This window comes from Aotus nancymaae, unplaced genomic scaffold (genome assembly GCF_030222135.1).
Source record: "Aotus nancymaae isolate 86718 unplaced genomic scaffold, 86718_ANA_hifiasm-v0.15.2.pri h1tg000108l, whole genome shotgun sequence".
NCBI classification, from domain to species: Eukaryota; Metazoa; Chordata; class Mammalia; order Primates; family Aotidae; genus Aotus; species Aotus nancymaae.
In genome coordinates this window covers 31024733-31045405 of record NW_026988523.1, presented here as the reverse complement: position 1 = coordinate 31045405, position 20673 = coordinate 31024733, and the positions used below count along the sequence as shown (strand labels likewise).

Sequence of the window (20673 nt, the reverse complement as noted above, 5' to 3'; positions counted from 1 at the left end):
GTAACTTTTTTTTTTTTGATATGGAGTTTCACTCTTTCGCCCAGGCTGGAGGGCGGTGGTATGATCTTGGCTCACTACAACCTCCGCCTTCCTGTTTCAAGCGATTCTCCTGCCCTAGCCTCCTGAGCAGCTGGGATTACAGGCGCCCACCACCACGCCCTGCTAACTTTTTTGTTTTTTTAGTAGAGATGGGGTTTCACAATGTTGGCCAGGCTGGTCTCAAACTCCAGACCTCATGATCCGCCTGCCTTGGCTTCCCAAAGTGCTGGGATTACAGGTGTGAGCCACTGTGCCCAGCCTGAAAGTAGCTTTTTTAAAAAAAGAATGGATGCATAATAGCTGTGCATGGTTTAGGGATGCATGTGAAAATCTAATACATTCATATAATTTGTAAAAATTAAATCAATATACTTGGAATATCCATCACTCTTAAATGTGTTTTTTCTTTATGCTAGAAACATTCAAATTATTCTCTTCTAGCTATTTTGAAAGGTACAACAGGTTATTGTAAACTGTAGTCACCCTACTGATCTATCTAGCACTAGGTCTTGTTTCTTCTTTCAAACTACGTATTTGTACCTGTTGATCAGCTTCTCTTCAACTCCCACCTCCCCTACTCTTACCAGCCTCTGGTAACCACCATTCTACTCTGTCTTCCTGAGATCCACTTTTTTTAGCTCCCACATATGAGTGGGAACCTGGGATGTTTATCTTTTTGTGTTTGGCTTACTTCACTTAACCTAACCACCTCCAGTTCTAACGATGTTGCTGCATGACAGAGTTTCATTCTTTTTATGGTTGTAATATTCCATTTGGTATATATACCACGTCTTCTTTATCCATTTATCTGTTGCTGGGCACTTAGATTGATTCCATATTTTGCCTATTGTGAACTGCGCAGCAATAAACATGGGAGTGCAGATATCTTTTCAAAAAGTAGCTTATTTTTAAATGCTAATATTTGGGGGGATTTTTAAAATTTTATTTTCTGAATTGTTTATTGTAGACATCATGATATTTTTCCCCTAAGTGCTTTAAAATGTATCTCTAAAAAATAAGGCCTTTTTTTTTTTTTTATATGGCCACAGTACCTTCGTTAAGATGTAACAGGCTAGGCATGATGGCTCACGCCTGCAATCCTAGCACTTTAGGAGGCCAAGGTGGGCAGATCACCTGAGGTTAGGAGCTTGACACCAGCCTGGCTAACATGGTGAAACCTTGTTTCTACTAAAAACACAAAAAATTAGCCGGGTGTGGTGGTGCATGTCTGTAATCCCAGCTACTTGGGAGGCTGAGGCAGGAGAATCACTTGAACCCAGGAGGCAGAGGTTGCAGTGAGCCGAGGTAGTGCTGTTGCATTCTAGCTTGAGTGCAACAAGAGTGAAACTTCATCTCAGAAAAAAAAAAAGATCTAACAGAATTAATCAGAAATCCTTAATATCATCCAATACCTAGTTTATTTAAAATTTTTCTGAATTGTCCCCACAATATCAGTGGATCATTATATTGTGATAGCAGTATCATCTTAATAACATGACAGGCCAGGCATGGTGGCTCATGCCTCTAATCCTAGCACTTCGGGAGTCCAGGGCATAAGGATTGCTTGAGTCCGGGAGTTTGAGAACAGCCTGGGGAACATAGTGAGACCCACATCTCTATCTCTTCTTTTTTGTTGTTGTTGTTTTAAATTAGCCAGGTGTGGGGGCATGTGGCTATAGCCCCAACTACACAGACGCTGAGGTGGGAGGATCATTTGAGCCCAGCAAGTCGAGCCTGCAGTGAGGTATGATCACACCACTGCTCTCTAGCCTGGGGGACAGATTAAGACCTATCTCAAAAAATAGCATTACCTTTTTTTTTTTCTTAAGACGGAGTTTCGCTCTTGTTGTCCAGGCTGGAGTGCAATGGCGCCATCTTGGCTCACTGCAACCTCTGCCTCCCAGGTTCAAGTGATTCTCCTGCCTCAGCCTCCCGAGTAGCTGGGATTACAGGCGTGTGCCACCACACCTGGCTTAATTTTGTATTTTTGGTTTCTCCATGTTGGTCAGGCTGGTCTCAAACTCCCGACCTCAGGTGATCCACCCACCTTGGCCTCCCAAAGTACTGGCATTACAGGCATGAGCTACTGCACCTGGCCAGCATTACATTTTTATTCACACTTGTTTAAGAGCAGTGGGTGACTTAAAGGAGCTTATATGACTCTAGAGTTCTTTTCATAAGTTTGCCTAATGCTGATGTATAGTCTTTTTTTTTTTTTTTTTTTTTTTGAGACAGAGTCTCACTCTGTCACCCAGGCTGGAATGCAGTGGCAGGATCACAGCTCACTGCAGCCTCCACCTCCTGTTTTCAAACAATTCTCCTGCCTCAGCCTTCCAATGCAGTGGCACGATCACAGGTCACTGCAGCCTCCACCTCCCAGGTTCAAACAATTCTCCTGCCTCAGCCTTCCAAGTAGCTGGGATTACAGGCGTGCACCACCACACCTGGCTAATTTTTGTATTTTTAGTAGAGACAGAGTTTTACCATGTTGGCCAGGCTGGTCTCGAACTCCTGACTTAAGGTGATCCACCCACCTCAGCCTCCCAAAGTGCTGAGATTACAGGCATGAGCCATCGCACCCGGCCCTGATTAATAGTCTTTTAGTATTTATGTCTAATACAGAAATTCTAACCTGCTTGGTGGTTAGGTTTCCAATGAGCTCCTTGAAATTATATGGAAACTTTGCCTGTGTGTGTGTGCATTTTTCAGGGGAGAGGTTGCATAGCTTTTACTAGTCTCAGAGAGATTTGGGACTAGAAAATGGATAAAACTATTAGTTCTTATTCCTGTTTTCCATAGTGGCTATCTGAAGCTTCATTTCTTCAAATATTCTAACATTTTTTCTCCTGGCATCATTACCCTCCTCCTGAGCATCCAATTAAAAGTAACAGATGTAGTTTATTCTAATCTTTCAAAAAATCTTGTGTTAGTGGAAAAGAGAAGGAATACACTGAGGAAGAAACAGGATTGAGAAAAGAATGCTTTAGGGGGCTTAACCATGTTTAGAAGTTGGAGCCTGTCGGGGGTGGGGAAGATTCAAGAGAGGGAAAACGAATTGACAAAATCTTGGAATACGTGGAATGATGAGGTTGGATGAGCCTTAGGAAGGTATAAGAGATCTATCCTTCTGTAGTTTGGAAAACATCCAGCAGAAGCTGTAGTTGTTTGTGCCTATTTTCTCAATGTAGAAGATTGTGTCAGGTGTTAAGGAAGGAATTAGGGTGATGGTGCTCAGAGGGACAGTGTTAGGATAGCCACTATGGAGAATCAATTCATTCTCCCTCTTGAGTCTTTTTCTGTATTAGCTCCTTACCCCATAGAACTGATGTGTCAGAGGTCACTAGAGATCTCTTAAATCCCCTTATATTTGAGTTCCTACCTCACTAGTTTTCTGGAAATAACACATGTAAATCTTAACATCATGCTTCTTGTACATTAGAAATTGCTTAATAAGTATTTTTTTGATATTGCATGACAGCTGTGAAAATAGAGCTGATAAATAGGTTATAGGAGAACAGCCTTTGAGATTGAACGAGATTGCCCACAGAAAACAGACTAAGAAAGGCCTGGACAAAAGGTAGCTTAAAGGTGTTCTAAGAAAGAAAAAAGAATTAAGAGATAAACAAATCGGGGAGGGGGGTGGGTAGAAAGGAGATAATATTGTCATGTTGCTAGTTAACTGTTTCCCGAACATGTGGTTAACTTTCATACCTACTTGCCTTTCCTCCTGCTTTTTTCTTGGTCCTCTCTCTGGCTGGCTGAGCCCCATTCTTCTTTGACAGTTCAGCTTTTATGTCTTATTACAGCTTTTCCTCATTCCTTTTGGCAGAATTTCTTATTTATCCATGTCCTCATAGCACCTAATGTACGTCTAGACAGTGTTTGTAAATGGCGTTGCAGACCCCTTTGAGAATAAACGTGAAATGTGTGAATCTTCTTCTTAATACACATTTTACTCTTTTACAGATAATTTCAGAGAACACCAGGGTTCCTTGAGGCCTGTTCCATAGACCCCCAGATTAAGAACCCCTGGCTTTTGTTTGTTTTGCTTTAAAGAATTACTTGGCCAGGCACAGTGGCTCACGCCTATGATTCTGGCACTTTGGGAGCTGAGGTGGGAGGATCGCTTGAGCCTGTGCGGTCAAAGTTGCAGTGGGCCATGATTAAGCCACTGCACTCTAGCCTGGTAGACAGAACGAGACCCTGTCTCAAAAACAAAAGCCCAGAGTTCTAGGTAGTTAAAAAAAACTTATTTCAACCTTATTCATAGTTCTTTGGCTGGGGTGCAGGGGCCTAGGGGTGGGGGAGGTTAGACATTGTCCAACGAATGCCCAAAGCTTTAAGCTTCCACTTTTTCCTATCTTTAATTCCATTAAAGTGAGAAAAATGTAAGTAATACCTCTCTTTTTGCCATACTGTGTAATTCAAAATAAGTAGCAATTAAAATTCTTACCAAAAATTGACCGGTGCGCTGGCTCACACCTCTAATTCTAGCACTTTGAGAGGGCTGAAGTGGATTGATGAAAAGATTGCTTGAGGCCAGGAGTTTCAGACCAGCCAAGGCAACATGGCAAGACCCTGTCCCTACAAAAAAATATAATTAGTTGGGCGGTGTGCCACTGTAGTCCTAGCTATTCAGGAGGCTGCTGTGAGCTATGATCATGCTCCAACCTGGGCAACAGAGCAAGATTCTGTCTCTTTAAAAAAAAAAAAAAAGGGCTGGGCCCGGTAGCTCACACCTGCAATCCCAGCACTTTGGGAGGCCGAGACAGGTAGATCACCTGAGGTCAGGAGTTCGAGACCAGCCAGGCCAACATGAAATTAGCAAAAATTGTCTCATAAGCTTGACAAAATTTTTGTTAATTTGTGTCATAAAATTTTATCTCATAAGCTTGACAAAATGGACCATTTCAAAGAGAGTAGGAGGTATTAGAGGCCAGCTGATTATTAGCAGGAAGTCATACGGGCTGCTACCAAGTTTTTGCCTGTAAGAATAGAGTAGTGACAGTTCTACATGCAGTTTGAAATAATGGTGGCAGAATACAGGGTTTGGAGTCCAAGATAGTGCCTAAATTTTGAGCTCAGGAAGAAATGGGGAAGGTAAAAAGGGAAACAGTGGTAAGCCAAGAGGATGCTGAATTATATTAGAATTGATGATAGAATAACCAATTTAAAATGTCTTGTAGATAAGATCTAGAAGGAACCTTTGGAAAGAAGTCTGAGCTACATACATAAAGTTATCAGCAACACAAATGTTAAGGTGGAGCCATTTAAAGAAAGAATAGAAGGGACCTATGATTTTACTGACTGTTAAAAATGAAAATAAAGGAGTCAGAGAAAGTAAAGATTGTGAGTCAGCAGGACTTTCGTCTTATTTTCAAGTGGATTTATTGATTACTTTTCTTCTTACAGCCAAGTGCAAGATCTGTGAGTGGGCGTTTGAAAGTGAGCCACTATTTCTCCAGCATATGAAGGATACTCATAAGCCTGGAGAGATGCCTTATGTTTGCCAGGTATTGCCTTTTTTTCCAGGGAGTTTTAGCAGTTTTGCTCTCAGGCAGAATACAAAGAATCCACTAATAAATATTGCTGAATACCTACTACATACACTTAGTTTAGGAACTCTGAGTAGGTACTGAAGAAATAGTAAACACAGTTTGCCTTCAGGGTTTCCATGCAGGAGAATCATAAAAGAACATGTCCACAAGTAGACTAGCCGGAGAACATGTGCATATTCTAAGAGAACGTGCTCTTTGGAAATCGACAGAAAAGTCTTTATTTTTCTTAGTTATAGAACATGGATTGTTCTCAGACTTTCCTGTCCCTTCCTATTTTTAAAGTAATAGCCAAATCTATCACAAGCATAGCCCAGCATTACAAAGTCAGAAAAATAATTTGATCTCTATGCAATTGGGAAAACTCTTTTTTTTATTTAAAAATTTTTGTTCCTACCTTTTTTTTTAAGGCTTCTCAGTTGTTCGCTCATTCTTAGCCTTATTTTCCCTCTTATGTGACTCAGGTGTGTCAATACCGCTCCTCACTCTACTCTGAGGTAGATGTCCATTTTCGGATGATCCATGAGGATACCCGGCATCTGCTCTGCCCTTATTGCCTGAAGGTCTTCAAAAATGGCAATGCATTCCAGCAGCATTACATGAGGCACCAGGTACTAGGCACCAAGCAATTCCCATATTCTCTTTATTTTTTTTTTAAAACATGGATGCTGGGGCCAGGGCTGAGCTAGGCAAATAATTTGGGCAGAGATTATAATATGCATATGTTTGCAAAAATTGATTGAACTCACTTATGTGCCATGTAGTAGTCTAGATGCCAGAGATTTCGTGGTAAACAAGGCAAACAATACAATAAAGCGTAAAGAGTACTATGTTGGGGGAAGTGTGGGATATAGAAAATCACATAGCTATTCTGGGTGCCTAGTAAGGCTTTCAGAAAGCAGTGTTATTCAGTACCTGAGGGATGAAGAAGAATGAGCCAGATGAAATAAGACGGAGAACAGTGTGCCCAAGGCACAAAGCAAGATTATGGAGGTTCAAGAAATTGAGAGATGTACAGGGTACGGTATAAGAGACAGAGGGGTTGGAAGTTAGGCAGGGACAGGTCATAAAGGATCTTTTAGCCGTGAAAAGAAGTCATTGGGAAGCCATTAAAGGGGTTTTAAGCCCTGGAGTGATGTGTTTAGATTTACTGTTAGTTAAGATTTTATACTGCCTGCACTGTGGAGAATGGATTAAAGGAGATGAAGACTCCAGTCAGGGAAACTAGCTAGAAGACTTTTTTCAGTAGTTTAGGTGAGAGATGATAGTGGCTATTGGCTTTTGAAATGAAGAAAAAGGGGTAAAGTTTAGAGATATTCAGAATATTTGTGATATTTATGATGTATAGATGGATTAGGTGAAGGTAGCAATGGAATAATCACAGTGCCTAAGATTCGGTCTTGGGCAATTGGGTGAATGAGGGAACTGTTTGCTGAGACAGAAACAATAGAGAAAGTATATTTGTGAGTGGGGAGATCATGAGTTTGGGTATTGTGAGTTAGCAGTAGGATGTGAAGTGTAGCTGTTAGATCGGAAGTCCAGGAGAGAACTCTGGGTTGTAGAAACCATATTTAGGAATTAGCATTATATAAATCCTGTAGATTTTAAACTTAAGTGCCATGGGCCCCCCAACCCTGTTGCAAATAAGAGAAGGCTTAGGATATTTGAAGTTCTTATCTATAAAGCAAGCACCATAGCACTAGGAGGAAAACCAGAAGACACTTGACATTAAGGAAACTGGGGAGAAGAAAGTGTTTTAAAGAAAAGGGTGTGATGAAAATGTCATATGTTACAGGAAGGTGTCAAGCAAGATAGAGACTTAGAAACAGGCCTTTAATTTAGCAACATTGATGAGAGCCATTTTATTGGTTGGTAGGGTGGAAGTCAGATTTCAGCAGAACAAATCAGTGAGGTAAAGAAATGAAGATGATATATTTAAAGAAGTTTACTTATAAAAAGGGAGTGTAAGGCTGGGTGTTATTTATGCCCGTAATCCCAACACTTTGGGAGGCCGAGGCGGGTGGGTCACCTGAGGACAGGAGTTTGAGACCAGCCTGACTAACATGGTGAAACCCCGTCTCCGCAAAACATACAAAATTAGCTAGGCTTGGTACGCATGCCTGTAATCCCAGCTGCTCAGGAGGCTAAGGCAGGAGAACCACTTGAACCCAGGAGGCAGAGGTTGCAGTGAGCCGAGATCCCGCCACTGCACTCCAGCCTGGGCAACAATAGTGAAACTCCACCTCAAACAAGGGTTGGGGAGTGTAATGCCAGCACTTCCAGGGGCTGAGGCAGGTCGATCACGAGGTCAGGAGTTTAAGACCAGTCTGCCCAACATGATGAAACCTTGTCTCTACTAAAAACAACAAAAATTAGCCGGGTGTGGTGGCAGGCACCTGTAATCCCAGCTACTCAGGAGGTTGAGGCAGGAGAATTGTTTGAAACCAGAAGGCAGAGGTTGCAGTGAGCCAAGATTGCACCACAGCACTCCAGCTTGGGCAAAAGAGTGAAACTGTCTCAACAACAACAACAAAAAGGAGGACCCAGCGTGGAAAATCCAGAGGAAGAAGAGGCAGAGAATTTTTTGAGGCTGGGCGCAGTGGCTCACGCCTGTAATCCCAGCACTTTGGGAAGCTGAGGTGGGCAAATCATGAGGTCAGGAGTTTGAGACCAGCCTGGCCAACATGGTAAAACCCTGTCTCTATTAAAAATATAAAAAATAAGCTGGGCATAGTGGCGGGCACCTGAAATCCCAGCTACTCAGAAGGCTGAGGCAGGAGAATCGCTTGAACCCGGGAGGTGGGGGTTGCAGTGAGCCGAGATTGTGCTGCGCTACTGCACTTCAGCCTGGGTGACAGAGTGAGACTCTGTCTCAAAAAAATCTTTGTTGTTGCTTGTATTTTTTTTATGAGATGAAAAGGTATGATTTTGTTTTAAAATACTATAAGAAGAGAGCCACTAGAGGAGAGTGAGAGGTATATAAGAGGATTCATAATAGAGAACGAGATGGGTGCATATGTGCTTCATAGCCACACACATACGCATGCACCCATTATGCTCATAGTCTCCTTTGCACAGTAGTGACTTCTGATTGTCTACCACAAATGTGTTTCCAAATAGAGGCATGGAAATTGTCTCTCTGCCAAGGTTTGCAGAGCTTTGTTACTCTCCTAAAGAAAATCCTAGACCTGGGTCTTATTTTTGAAGGACTTCAATACTAGGCAGACTGAATCCTCAAAAAGGTCTCACCAGAGACATATCTGTATATACTGATGTATAAGTGGGAAAACAGCAAAGTATAGACAAGTGCTGTCATGTGTGTTAAAAGGAGAAAAAGAAGAGGGCCTGAGGTAGGAGGATCAGTTGAGCCCAGGAGGTACAGAGTCCAGCCTGAGCAACATGGTGAGACAACATCTCTAAAAAAAGGAAAGGGAAAAAAGTGGGGGCCAGGCACAGTGGCTCACGCCTGTAATCCCAGCACTTTGGGAGGCCGAGACAGGTAGATCACCTGAGCCCAGGAGTTGAAGACCAGCCTGGGCAACATGGTGACACCTCATCTCTACAAAAAATACAAAAAGTAGCTGGGTGTGATGGCATGTGCTATAGTCCCAGCCACTTGGGAGGCTGTGAGGTTGAGGCTGCAGTGAGCTGTCAGCATGCCACTGCACTGAAGCCTGGGCAACAAAGAAAGACCCTGTCTTCAAAGAAAAAAAAGTCGGGGGCGGGGGGGATGGCGAGGCATCTAATGATTGAATATGAATGTATTTGTGATATAGTTATATGTATAGACTGCCCATGAAAGCATGCTCAGGAAACATGGTAATAAGTCGTTTCTGTGGAAAGTGACTGAGTGTCGGAGTTGAAGGCAAACTTGGAAGAGTACAGAAAAACAAGTTTGACTTTTATTTACTGTGTACATTATCTTTCTTTAAAAAAAGAAGAATGTCCAGGAGAGTGTCTAATTGTCAGCAGTGTAAAGGTATTATACAAATAGAGGTTACATCACTCATTCAAATTGCTAAAATAATCCGGAAAGGATGATTTGAGAACTTAGTCGTCCTGGCCTAGAATCTATCTTTCTTTGGGGTCATGGGAGGTGATGTTTCTCAATGGTAGGTTTTGTGGTCATGTTATATATTTCTTTCTTACTCTCTTAAATTATTAACAGAAAAGGGGGAAGAATGATACGGTTGGCATTTATCTGCTTGCTTCTCAAAGAAGATTTATTAGGAACCTTTAAGGGATTTTGTCTCTTTTTACCTCCCCTCCCCCACTTCAGAAGAGAAATGTTTATCACTGCAACAAATGCCGGCTGCAGTTTCTCTTTGCCAAGGACAAAATTGAACACAAGCTTCAACACCATAAAACCTTCCGTAAACCCAAGCAGCTGGAGGGCTTGAAACCAGGCACCAAGGTAAAGAGTTCGCCAGTGTCTTTTATAGGCTCAGGGAGGGAGGAATAGAGATTTTCAGTATTCTGAAATTTAGTGTGGGTGATGTCTCATTGTTCCTTCCCTTGACTCTCAGGTGACAATCCGGGCTTCCCGAGGGCAGCCACGAACTGTTCCTGTATCCTCTAATGATACACCTCCCAGCGCCTTGCAGGAGGCAGCACCACTGGCCTCCTCAACGGACCCTCTGCCTGTCTTCCTTTATCCCCCTGTCCAGCGCAGCATCCAGAAGAGAGCTGTTAGGAAAATGTCAGCGCCTTCTTCTAAGTACTGGGCTTGTGGGGGGCTGGGTGGACAGGATTATTCCTGATACACAATGCGATCTGGTAGCTTTTTAGCAGAATTTCTTGTCTGAAAATCCTACATTTTGGGGACCCCTGAGGCAGTAGTGAGAATTCTCCTTTTCTTCCCTACAGGAGTGTCATGGGCCGGCAGACATGCCTGGAGTGCAGCTTCGAGATTCCAGACTTCCCTAATCATTTCCCTACTTACGTGCACTGCTCTCTGTGTCGCTATAGCACCTGCTGCTCTCGAGCTTATGCCAACCACATGATCAAGTAAGTTGTTTTAACCAGTATTTCAGCTTGAGAGTTCAGATTCCTTTTTTTTTTTTTACTTTTGGCGGGGGACAGAGTCTTGCTCTCTCCCCAGGCTGGAGTGCAGTGGTGCAATCTTGGCTCACTGCAACCTCTGCCTCCTGGGTTCAAGTGATTCTCCTGTCTCAGCCTCCCTAGTAGCTGGGATTAACAGGTGTGCACCACCACACCTGGCTAATTTTTTTTGCATTTTTAGTAGAGATGGGGTTTCACTATGTTGGCCAGGCTGGTCTCAAATCCCTGAGCTGAGGTGATCACCCGCCTTGGCCTCCCAAAGTGCTGGAGGAGCCACCGTGCCCAGCCCTGGCCAGATTCTTGAGCACTCATTTCATTTTCTTCCCTGTTCCTAATGTTTCCTCCTTCAACTCTTAGAGCCATTTGTTCTTCTCTCCTAGCAGAGTGAGAGGCTTTATTTTTTGGTTTTGATGGTCTGTGCTCTAATTTCACAGGACCTTGCTACTCAAGGACCAGCAGTATTAGGTGGGAGCTTGTTAGAAATGCTGACTCTCAGCCCCACCCTAAGCCTACTGAACCAGGATGTGAATTTTAGTAGATGCTCAGGTGACTTGTACGCACACTGAAGTTTAAGAAGCACAGTGACAGGAAAACTGGCTTAGGTTGAGATTAGGATGCACTGAAGAAGGATCTCTTTTGTTGGGGCATTGTCACTGGCTGGTGATCTCTAGCTTAGCCAGCAGAACTCTATAACTCATACCACTTCTCTGTCTTTCTCAGCAATCATGTTCCACGGAAAAGCCCCAAGTATTTGGCTTTGTTTAAAAATTCTGTGAGGTAAGAAAAAACTTACTGGAAGCATCTTAATTTTTCAGGTTTTTTTTTTTGTTGTTGTTGTTTTGTTTTCTCTCTTTTTTTTAATTTTTCAGGTTTTTACGTTAAATTCTTTTCATTATTTGGGGAGGTGGTTATGTGAATTAATTTTAGAAAAAAGAGAAATTTGGGAGGGCATTCCTTTTCTTAAGCCTCAAAGCTTAATGATCTCAAGTGTCACTGCTGTATTTGTCTTACATATTCTTGATTCTGTCTTTTAGTGGAATCAAGCTGGCCTGCACTTCGTGTACCTTTGTTACCTCTGTGGGCGATGCTATGGCCAAGCATTTGGTATTCAACCCCTCTCACAGATCCAGCAGCATCCTGCCACGGGGTATGTAGGAGCGATGGGGATTAGCTGAGCAAGAGGAGGAAAAAAGATACAGGGCATACTGTGTGCATCAGGAGCATGCCTACCTGGCCTCACCCATTCACTCTTGAGATGTACTGTACCAAATTAGAAACCTTCCAACCTGAAGTTTATATAAGACTGGGAAAGTTGGTCACTGTGAACAGCATATTTGTATGTAGTAGGTTGAAATCCCAGGGCACTGTCTTTGGAGAGCTTATTTCTTCACTGAGCTAACTTTTTTTATTGTTTCATTTTCCATAGGACTCACTTGGATAGCTCACTCAAGGTAACAAAAACTCTCACCTCACAATTTAATTTCTGGTTTGCAATGTGTGTTGTTGTTGTTGTTGTTGTTATTATTATTATTATTATTATTATTTCAGTTCCCTAGTTGAACTGAGATGTATCCTCTTCTCTTTGCTTCTCACCCATTTAGGCATGGCCAGACTCGTGACCGAGTGCATGACCGGAACGTGAAGAATATGCACCCTCCTCCTTCCTTCCCTGCTAACAAAGCTGCTGCTGTGAAGTCTGCGGGGGCCGCCCCAGCTGAGCCTGAAGAGCCACCAACTCCCTTGGCCCCAGCACTCCCATCGCCAGCCTCAACTGTGACCCCACCACCAACCCCGACTCACCCACAGCCTTTAGCCCTTCCACCCTTGGCTACAGAGGGAGCTGAATGTCTGAATGTTGATGATCAGGATGAAGGGAGCCCAGTCACCCAGGAACCTGAGCCAGCATCAGGCGGTGGTGGTAATGGTGGAGTTAGCAAAAAGGAGCAGCTGTCTGTGAAGAAGCTTCGAGTAGTACTGTTTGCTCTATGCTGCAATACAGAACAGGCAGCTGAACACTTCCGAAATCCCCAGCGACGTATTCGGCGTTGGCTTCGACGTTTCCAGGCCTCCCAGGGGGAGAATCTAGAGGGCAAATATCTGAGCTTTGAGGCAGAAGAGAAACTGGCTGAGTGGGTGCTTACTCAGCGAGAACAACAGCTACCTGTAAATGAGGAGACCTTGTTCCAGAAGGCCACCAAGATAGGACGTTCTTTGGAAGGGGGGTTTAAGATCTCCTATGAGTGGGCTGTGCGTTTCATGCTGCGGCACCACCTGACTCCCCATGCCCGGCGAGCTGTGGCCCACACCCTACCTAAGGATGTGGCAGAGAATGCAGGACTCTTCATTGAATTTGTGCAACGGCAGATTCACAACCAGGACTTACCCTTGTCCATGATTGTGGCTATTGATGAAATCTCCTTGTTCTTGGATACAGAGGTGCTGAGCAGTGATGACCGAAAGGAGAATGCCCTGCAGACAGTGGGCACAGGGGAACCTTGGTGTGATGTAGTCCTGGCCATTCTGGCAGACGGCACTGTCCTGCCCACCCTGGTTTTCTACAGAGGGCAGATGGATCAGCCTGCTAATGTGCCAGACTCCATTTTGCTAGAGGCAAAGGAGAGTGGTTACAGTGATGATGAGATCATGGAGCTATGGTCAACTCGAGTGTGGCAGAAGCACACAGCTTGCCAGCGCAGCAAAGGCATGCTTGTGATGGACTGTCATCGTGCTCACTTGTCAGAAGAGGTGCTAGCTATGCTTAGTGCCTCTAGCACTTTGCCTGCAGTGGTCCCAGCAGGCTGTAGCTCCAAAATCCAGCCATTAGATGTATGCATCAAAAGAACTGTCAAGAACTTCCTGCATAAAAAGTGGAAGGAGCAGGCTCGGGAAATGGCAGATACTGCATGTGATTCTGATGTCCTGCTTCAGCTGGTGCTTGTCTGGCTGGGTGAAGTGCTAGGTGTCATTGGGGACTGTCCAGAGCTAGTTCAGCGCTCCTTCCTGGTGGCTAGTGTTCTTCCTGGCCCTGATGGCAACATTAACTCACCTACAAGAAATGCCGACATGCAGGAGGAGTTAATTGCCTCCCTAGAGGAGCAGCTGAAGCTGAATGGGGAACATTCTGAGTCTTCCACTCCACGACCCAGATCATCTCCTGAAGAGACAATTGAGCCTGAAAGCCTTCACCAGCTCTTTGAGGGTGAAAGTGAGACCGAGTCTTTCTATGGCTTTGAAGAAGCTGACCTAGATCTGATGGAGATTTGAGTGTTGGGTCATGACGGGGTGTGGAGTAGGGGTGGGAACGTGTGAGGGAGGGTAAAGGGGTTTCGGGAAAAGGGGGCATACCAGGTGGAGTATTTGGTTTATATTTTATAATTTTACACCACCACTCGCCCCTGATGTTGACTTACACTTCCCTGTGGATTCGTTAATTAGGAAAACCAATAGTGATCACGTCTGAGCCAAGGAGCTGGCCCGTTGGTCATTTACTTCTGCTAAAAACAGGTTTTTGTGACTTTTTTTTTAAATTTAAATCACTGTGTTTGGTATTTTTCTGACAAAATTAAGAAAAAGAAAAAAAATTATTTGTGGGCGAATGTTCAATTTCTTTGTTTCCCCTTTTACCTCAGTTGTATCATAGTACTTCTGGGTTTTTTTGTTTTACTGTGTGGCCAATGTCTTTGGGCATGATGCTATCTATTGTCAATGTGAGAACATTTCTGAAGATGGGAAAGACAAATTATGTAGCTCACAAACTGGTTTATTATATATATGGATAAAAAACTTTTTTCATTGTGGTCTTAACACTTTTATATAAAAATGAAAATGGAAAAAAAATCCCACTGAACTCTCTCTTCTCCTTTTCTTTCCTTCCCTCTCCAGAGATGTTGGTTTCTACAGCAACCCTAGATAGAAAATTGTGGCTTTAAAAATGCATGAAACCACATTTAATTATCCAGAATGACTAGATTTGTCTTTTCCTCACCACCTTCCCTCCAAAACATGACATAAACAATATTTTTTGCACTTGTGATCCTTAGCCCCTTTTCCCATTCTCACACCATCCATCGTCACTCTGGACAAAGGATCATACAGGTGTTATTAACAAGCAAGAGGTACTGAGGGTGATCAAACAGCTTTAGGGTGGAAGCCATTCCCAGTTTGAGTGTTCATCTTGCAAGCCCCCAGGGGCAGTCCCTGCTTTATTGTACTTCATCCTGTCAAATGGAGAGCATGCCTATCTAAGGGATCACTGGTCCTACAGCCAGGAGCTAATTGTTCAAAAAGTTAAGTGTTGAACTTTAAAAAGACAAGACCACTTGTTGAAATCCAGTGTACTGTGGCTTTCCCCCATTTCTCTTAATGCTTAGAGAAGAATCTAACAGGAAGAAGCTGCACACAGGGGTGTGCACAAAGAAAATGACATGAATCTTTATTTTTCACTGCCAGCATCAAGGAAAGAAAATTTTTTCTACAGTTTGCATGAGGGATTTTTTTTTATTGTATGTACTCATGGTTATAAACCAAAATGTACTGTACCATACAGAGAAAAGGAGCAAAAAACCAAGTCTTCTGTTTATCCTGAGGCTTTCAGCATTGTTCCCCTCCTGTGAGCCGAGGAGGCAACCTGCACAAGCTTGTAAATGGTTCGTCTTTAAAATGTACATAAGTGGAACATTTAATAAAATGAGGGGAAATGGATTTATAAACTTGTTTTTTTTCTAGGTGACCCTGTTTAATACGCTTTCACAGACTGGGGGATGCTCAAGATGTGATGGGCCTGGTGGTGCAGGTGTGACATTTGTTACCACCCATTTCTCCCACCCCACCCTGCTTTCTTTGTTTTTCGCTCCCCTCCACCCCCCCTCACCCCCCACTGCCAGCACACTATAATATAGTGAACTGGAAAAGTCCCTTCCGGAAGCAGCTTGGCCAGCTTTGTGAATCCCTGACATCTGAAAACGACTAAGGATCCATCTGGGCTTCTCTTCCCCAGCTTTTTGTCTGATGCCATTTTATTGACAGACTGTGGACTTTGCAGTCAGCCTTTGCCTTTGAGAAAGTTCAAGAACTATGATTTGGTCACTTCTGTCTACAACAGCCTAATCCTACTCTTTGGTAGTCTCTGCAGCAGCCACAGCCTTAGCAGAGCTGGGGTTCCTGTCCTCTGCACACGATTGACTTTCTTGATGGGTAATATTTTTTAAGATCATAACAGTGGATCAGCTGGGTTTTGGCCAGGAAGTTGTCTTTGTGGACTCTGCCTGCATGGCTTAGTAGTAGAAGGAAACTTTTTGTTTTGTTTTGTTTTTTATAATTCAGTTTAATCAATAAACATGTATTTATTGACTCTTCTGTGTTGAGACTGAATGTGTGGAGGTGTCAGACTGAAAGTTCATGGTTTTCTTTTGCTTTATAAGTTTGTTGTTATGGACAATGTAAATGGAGGGATGGTTTGGTTTTTCCTTCAGCTCTCAGTGAATTTCTATAATACTTTGAATTTGCTGCCTCTGTTCTTTCTCAAGAAGTTTGGAGAGGATACATGTCAGACTCACCTACAGTGTTCATTTTAAAAATTCAGGCTGAAATAAACTAAAAAAAAAGAAAAAATTCAGGCTGAGCATGATGGCTCATGCCAGTAATCCCAGCACTTGGGAGGCTAAGGCGGGAAGTTGCTTGATCCCAGGAATTCAAGGCTGCAGTGAGCTATGATCATGCCACTGCACTCCAGCTTGGGCAACAGAATGAGACCTTGTCTCTAAAATATTCAGGTTTAGAAGCATTCCAGGGATGGCTAATGCCCCAGCTGACTTGAGGGCAACCTGATACACAGCAGCCCTACTAGACTCTTTAAAATGGCATTTTAATGAAAACCACAGCCAACATTAAGAAATCTGTATTCTTTGATAATACATTGCAGTAGGGGAAGATTTGGGAGTAAAATTTGAACACAAAAGCCAGTTATGTTAGCACATAAAAATTAAGTCTGGCTTCTATAGGAAGCTGCTTCTAATACAGCCCCAAATGAAGATGCTAGTGGGTCTTTTTGTATTGTGCAGAGAATTCCGTATTTGCTATAACAGCCTAAGGGTTCTCTGACCAGGGAGGGAGATGCCACACGGCAGTACTCAGCAGTTTTGCACTTGTGACCCAGTCAGACAAAAACCACTAAGCAAGTGGTTCATTTTGAAGAATTTATTTACTTTACAAAAGAAGAGTCTGAGCCAGCCAAGTTTAAAGTTAAAAGTACAGTACAACTTCCGTTCTGGGTAATGCACCTGTATTTCATTCAAAGCCACTAAAAAAGGAAGAGAGAATAAAATTGTGAAGCATAAAGGGATCAATTCACAAAAATAGCTGTACTGTCTGCTCCAAAACCCTCTCCACCCAGAGAATTTTCCTGGGTGAGCCTCCCAGAAAAGTCCAGTTTAGTGCAAGCCAAAGACCTCCCAAATCTGCCACCAGCTTTTTTCCTACGACTCACCTGATCATGTGGGCAATATCCCAGTTGGTCTCTGCAGACAGTGGTCCCTCTATTTCAACACCTTTTTCGGTTACAGTGGCGATTTGAAACTGGAAGAAAGCACAGCATTCAGTAATGCCCACCCCTTAAGTCCTTAAAGGTCAGGTGGAGGTCTTCCCCAATCTGAAAATAGGAGTCGCACAAGTGAGGCAATCTGTTCTTGAAAGCATAGAGCCCCAGGGATTGCAAGTATCCAGGAGTCTGCCAATTAGGTTCCCAGCACATTCCTCACCCGGTTGTAAGAACGGGCATCTCGGTAGTATAGCACTCGCATGCAGCGTTCTACTAGCTCTCGGGCCTCGGTCTGGCTCAGCACTGGCTGCTTCTCCAGAACTTCTCGCAGCAGAGGCTAGAGAGATTGGGAGGGGAACCATGGGAGATACTGGGCTGAATAACAGGCTAGTTGTCTCAAATCAATGGTATAAAAAGCGTCGAAGAGTGAAAAGATGACTTCTACCTCTTGCAGAATGAACTCGGCTTACTAATAATAAGCTAAAAGCCACTTCAAGGGGAAGTTCTAGGGTGTCCTCTCTGCATGTCTACCGAGTCCCAGACATGCCATCTCGTCACTGGAATCTAAGTGTCAACACCTACAGCCCCCAGACTACAAAGAAAAGCACCTGCCCAGCAGTAGGGATCCCAGCCTGCCATTTCAGAACTTCAGGAGAAAAATAAGCAACCATTAACCCATTTTCCCTTTTGTCTCCCCTTGCCCCCGCCTCTCAACTCACTGCTTACCTGAGCCAAGTATGCACCATAACCGGTGGCCAGTGAAGGGGCTTCGTAGGCTACACCAAGCATGTCCACATAACCGAGGAAGCTAACAGGACACAATGGGTCAAAACTCATTTCACCTTAGGTTCATCTTAGCTGAAGAAGGGGACCATGGGGTCTAAGTTAAAGTGGGATTCACTTGGGGAAAAGAGACAGAAGAGATACTACACAGGCACTAGTTTGGGTGGTAAAGGAAATAACGTTATTTGTATTTGTATGAACCTCTCTCCATCAGCATAGCCTCCGATGACCATGGTGTTCCACAGAGGGTTCATCTTCGAGCGCCGGCTGTACATGGCCCGGGTCAGCCATGAATGAATAGCTCTAGGACTATAGCTGTGTCCATCTCCCAGCAGCTCCTCATCAATCCTTAAAAGGAATTGGTTGTGAGAAAAGGGAGAGAATTAAATCGGGATCTTCACCCATTCCCAAAAGAAGTTACCACACCTTCCCCCATTTTACACCTCCTAATGCCAAAAACTTTATTGCAAACACTCTTGGATCAGCCACCCCCAACAATTCTCCCTGTGCCCCGTTGCAACATTAAGTCCCCCAATGCCGTCGAAGGGAATAAAAAACAGGGACTCTCCTCCCTACTTGGGAACCACTCTCCCGTTCTCTGGATGACTTACACCATCTGGCCGAGAACTTGCTTCAAATATTGGAAATCAGCGTAGTCCCCAGAGGCACCCAGCATGGTACTGTTGTTGACTCGCATAATGCGAGAGATGTTGCGGAAACGAGCCAAGGAGCCGTAGGATCCCAGCATGTCTGCGGCAATCACCACTCCGCCCTCGAACTTAACGCCGAGGACTGAAGTCCCGGTCACCATGGGGTTTCTGGAGAGCGAGAATGGTGGGAGCTGAGAGGGGAGATGGCCTGCGCCTTCTTTCCGCGCACTGGGCTCCGCTTCTGACTTTCTGTAATTACTTTCAATTATTCTGCATTCTCCAGGACTCTGCGCCCCGAGCTCCCCTATGTTCGCGCGCCTGCGGGGTCCCCGCCTCACCTTCCCGGGCTCTCAAAACCCGCCGGCAGCACCAGGCCCAACGGTCCCTCCCGCTTCGCAAGCGAAAGCGCCGAGAACTTACTGGGTCCGCGTGATCGGACCTCTGTGGAGTGCGGACGCCGGATCCATCAAGGAATCAGGAGTGGACGGAATGCGGTAAAACTGTCCTGGGGCCGGACCCCCAGCCCAAAGTCCGGACTGCAACCCCAAAAACGCTTCCATCTTAGTCACGGTAGCAGAAAAAAATGAAAGCGCTTGCGCCAACGGAAGCGGAAGTGATCCTTCAGTGTCACTTCTTTTTCCTGTAGGCGACTTCCAACAGCCATGTTGATGAGGTCGTAACTGAAAGGGCAGTAATCCTAGGTGGCGACCGAGACGGGGAGTTGGATTCGCCCCACGTCGTTTCGCAACGCATCTTCGTGGAGTTTGGACCAGATCACAGTGCTCTAACATACGGTTCAAGGAGGAGGGAGGCGTGGGGGTGGGGTGGGGAGGTGGCCACTTAAAGACGCTGATTCTGAGCGAGACGTCACAATTTATTTTTTTTTCTGAGACAGAGTCTCACTCTGTCTCCCAAGCTGGAGTGCAGTGGCGCGATCTCGATTCACTGCAACCTCCGAGGCCTCCCGGCTTCAAGCGATTCTCGTGCCTCAGCCTCCCGAGTGGCTGGGATTACAGGCGCCCGCCACCACGCCCGGCTAACTTTTTGCATTTTTAGTAGAGACGGGGATGTCACCATGTTGGCCAAGCCGGTTTCGAACTCCCGATCTCAGGTGATCGGCCCGCCTCGGCCTCCCAAAGTTCTGGGATTACAGGCGTGAGCCACCGCGCCCGGCCGAGAAGTCACAATCCTCATGTTTCTTTCTGATCATTATCAAAAAGCCCACATGAATATATCAGTGAACACAGACTTTCTTGCATCTGTACTCCTCAGAGCAGCCCCGTGTGGCAGGCATTATTCGACCCATTTCGTAAGGAGGAAACCGAGACTTGTGGAGTCGTGATTTACCCACTCACACAGCCAGAACCGGTGAACTGAGTCTTCAAGCCCAGAATAAAAAAAGAAATCAGGGCCGGGCACGGTGGCTCATGCCTGTAATCCCAGAACTTTGAGAGGCCAAGACGGGAGGATCACTTGAGCCCAGGAATTCAACATCCGCCTGGGCAACAGGATGAGACCTCGTCTCTACAAAGTAAAACCAAAAATTAGCCGGGCATGGTGGCGCACGCCTGTAACTCCAGCTACTTGGGAGGGTGAGGTGGGAGAATCGCTTGAACCAGGTAGGGAGGTGCAGTGAGCTGAGGTCGCGCCACTGCACTCCACTCTGGGCAACAGAGCAAGACCCTGTCTCAAAAAAAAAGAATACACTTGTGTATACCCCTTGGGGTGTGATAGCTCGGGTGGATCAAGCACTCTCTGTGGGACCTTAGACAAGTCTGAAAGTTTCCTTATTGTCAAGGGCCCTTGCCCACCTCTTAAGCAGCAGAAAAAATCCACTGCAAGTGTAGGGATGAAACTAAATTCCAGGGCTTCCCTTCTCAATGTAACTCCATAGCAGGGGCTGGAAACAGTGTCTTGAATCAAAATGGTGAATTTTGTCAAAGGTAAACAAAGCGGGACACTAAAGTGGAAAGGACAGATTTCAATCATAACTACTGCAATAGGGAAAAAAACTCCAGCAGGAACCAGTCTCAACTGCAATTTGTACACA

At 44.6% G+C, this 20673-nt stretch overlaps 2 protein-coding genes across 9 annotated transcripts in view; one reads left to right on the top strand and one right to left on the bottom strand.

Moving 5' to 3' along the window:
- The window catches only part of POGZ (pogo transposable element derived with ZNF domain), a 58621-nt gene extending 42616 nt beyond the window's left edge, over nt 1-16005 (top strand). For all 8 annotated transcript variants that reach the window (XM_021674303.2, XM_021674300.2, XM_021674299.2 and 5 more), the window contains 9 exons: nt 5452-5552; nt 6059-6205; nt 9874-10008; nt 10121-10293; nt 10461-10601; nt 11376-11432; nt 11690-11802; nt 12082-12106; nt 12257-16005. In XM_021674303.2, coding sequence (XP_021529978.1) covers nt 5452-5552; nt 6059-6205; nt 9874-10008; nt 10121-10293; nt 10461-10601; nt 11376-11432; nt 11690-11802; nt 12082-12106; nt 12257-13919 — 2555 coding nt within the window. In that variant the 3' untranslated portion in view covers nt 13920-16005. The remainder of the gene's footprint in view (nt 1-5451; nt 5553-6058; nt 6206-9873; nt 10009-10120; nt 10294-10460; nt 10602-11375; nt 11433-11689; nt 11803-12081; nt 12107-12256) is intronic.
- Nucleotides 16006-16835: 830 nt separating this feature from the next.
- On the bottom strand, nt 16836-19212 carry PSMB4 (proteasome 20S subunit beta 4). Its single transcript, XM_064370424.1, has 7 exons — nt 19044-19212; nt 18585-18791; nt 18175-18321; nt 17917-17998; nt 17411-17527; nt 17140-17228; nt 16836-16953 (listed from the first exon to the last, which is right to left on the bottom strand). Exons 1-7 carry the CDS (start codon nt 19181-19183, stop codon nt 16941-16943), a joined length of 795 nt encoding a protein of 264 aa, XP_064226494.1. The 5' UTR covers nt 19184-19212; the 3' UTR covers nt 16836-16940.
- Nucleotides 19213-20673: the final 1461 nt, after the last annotated feature.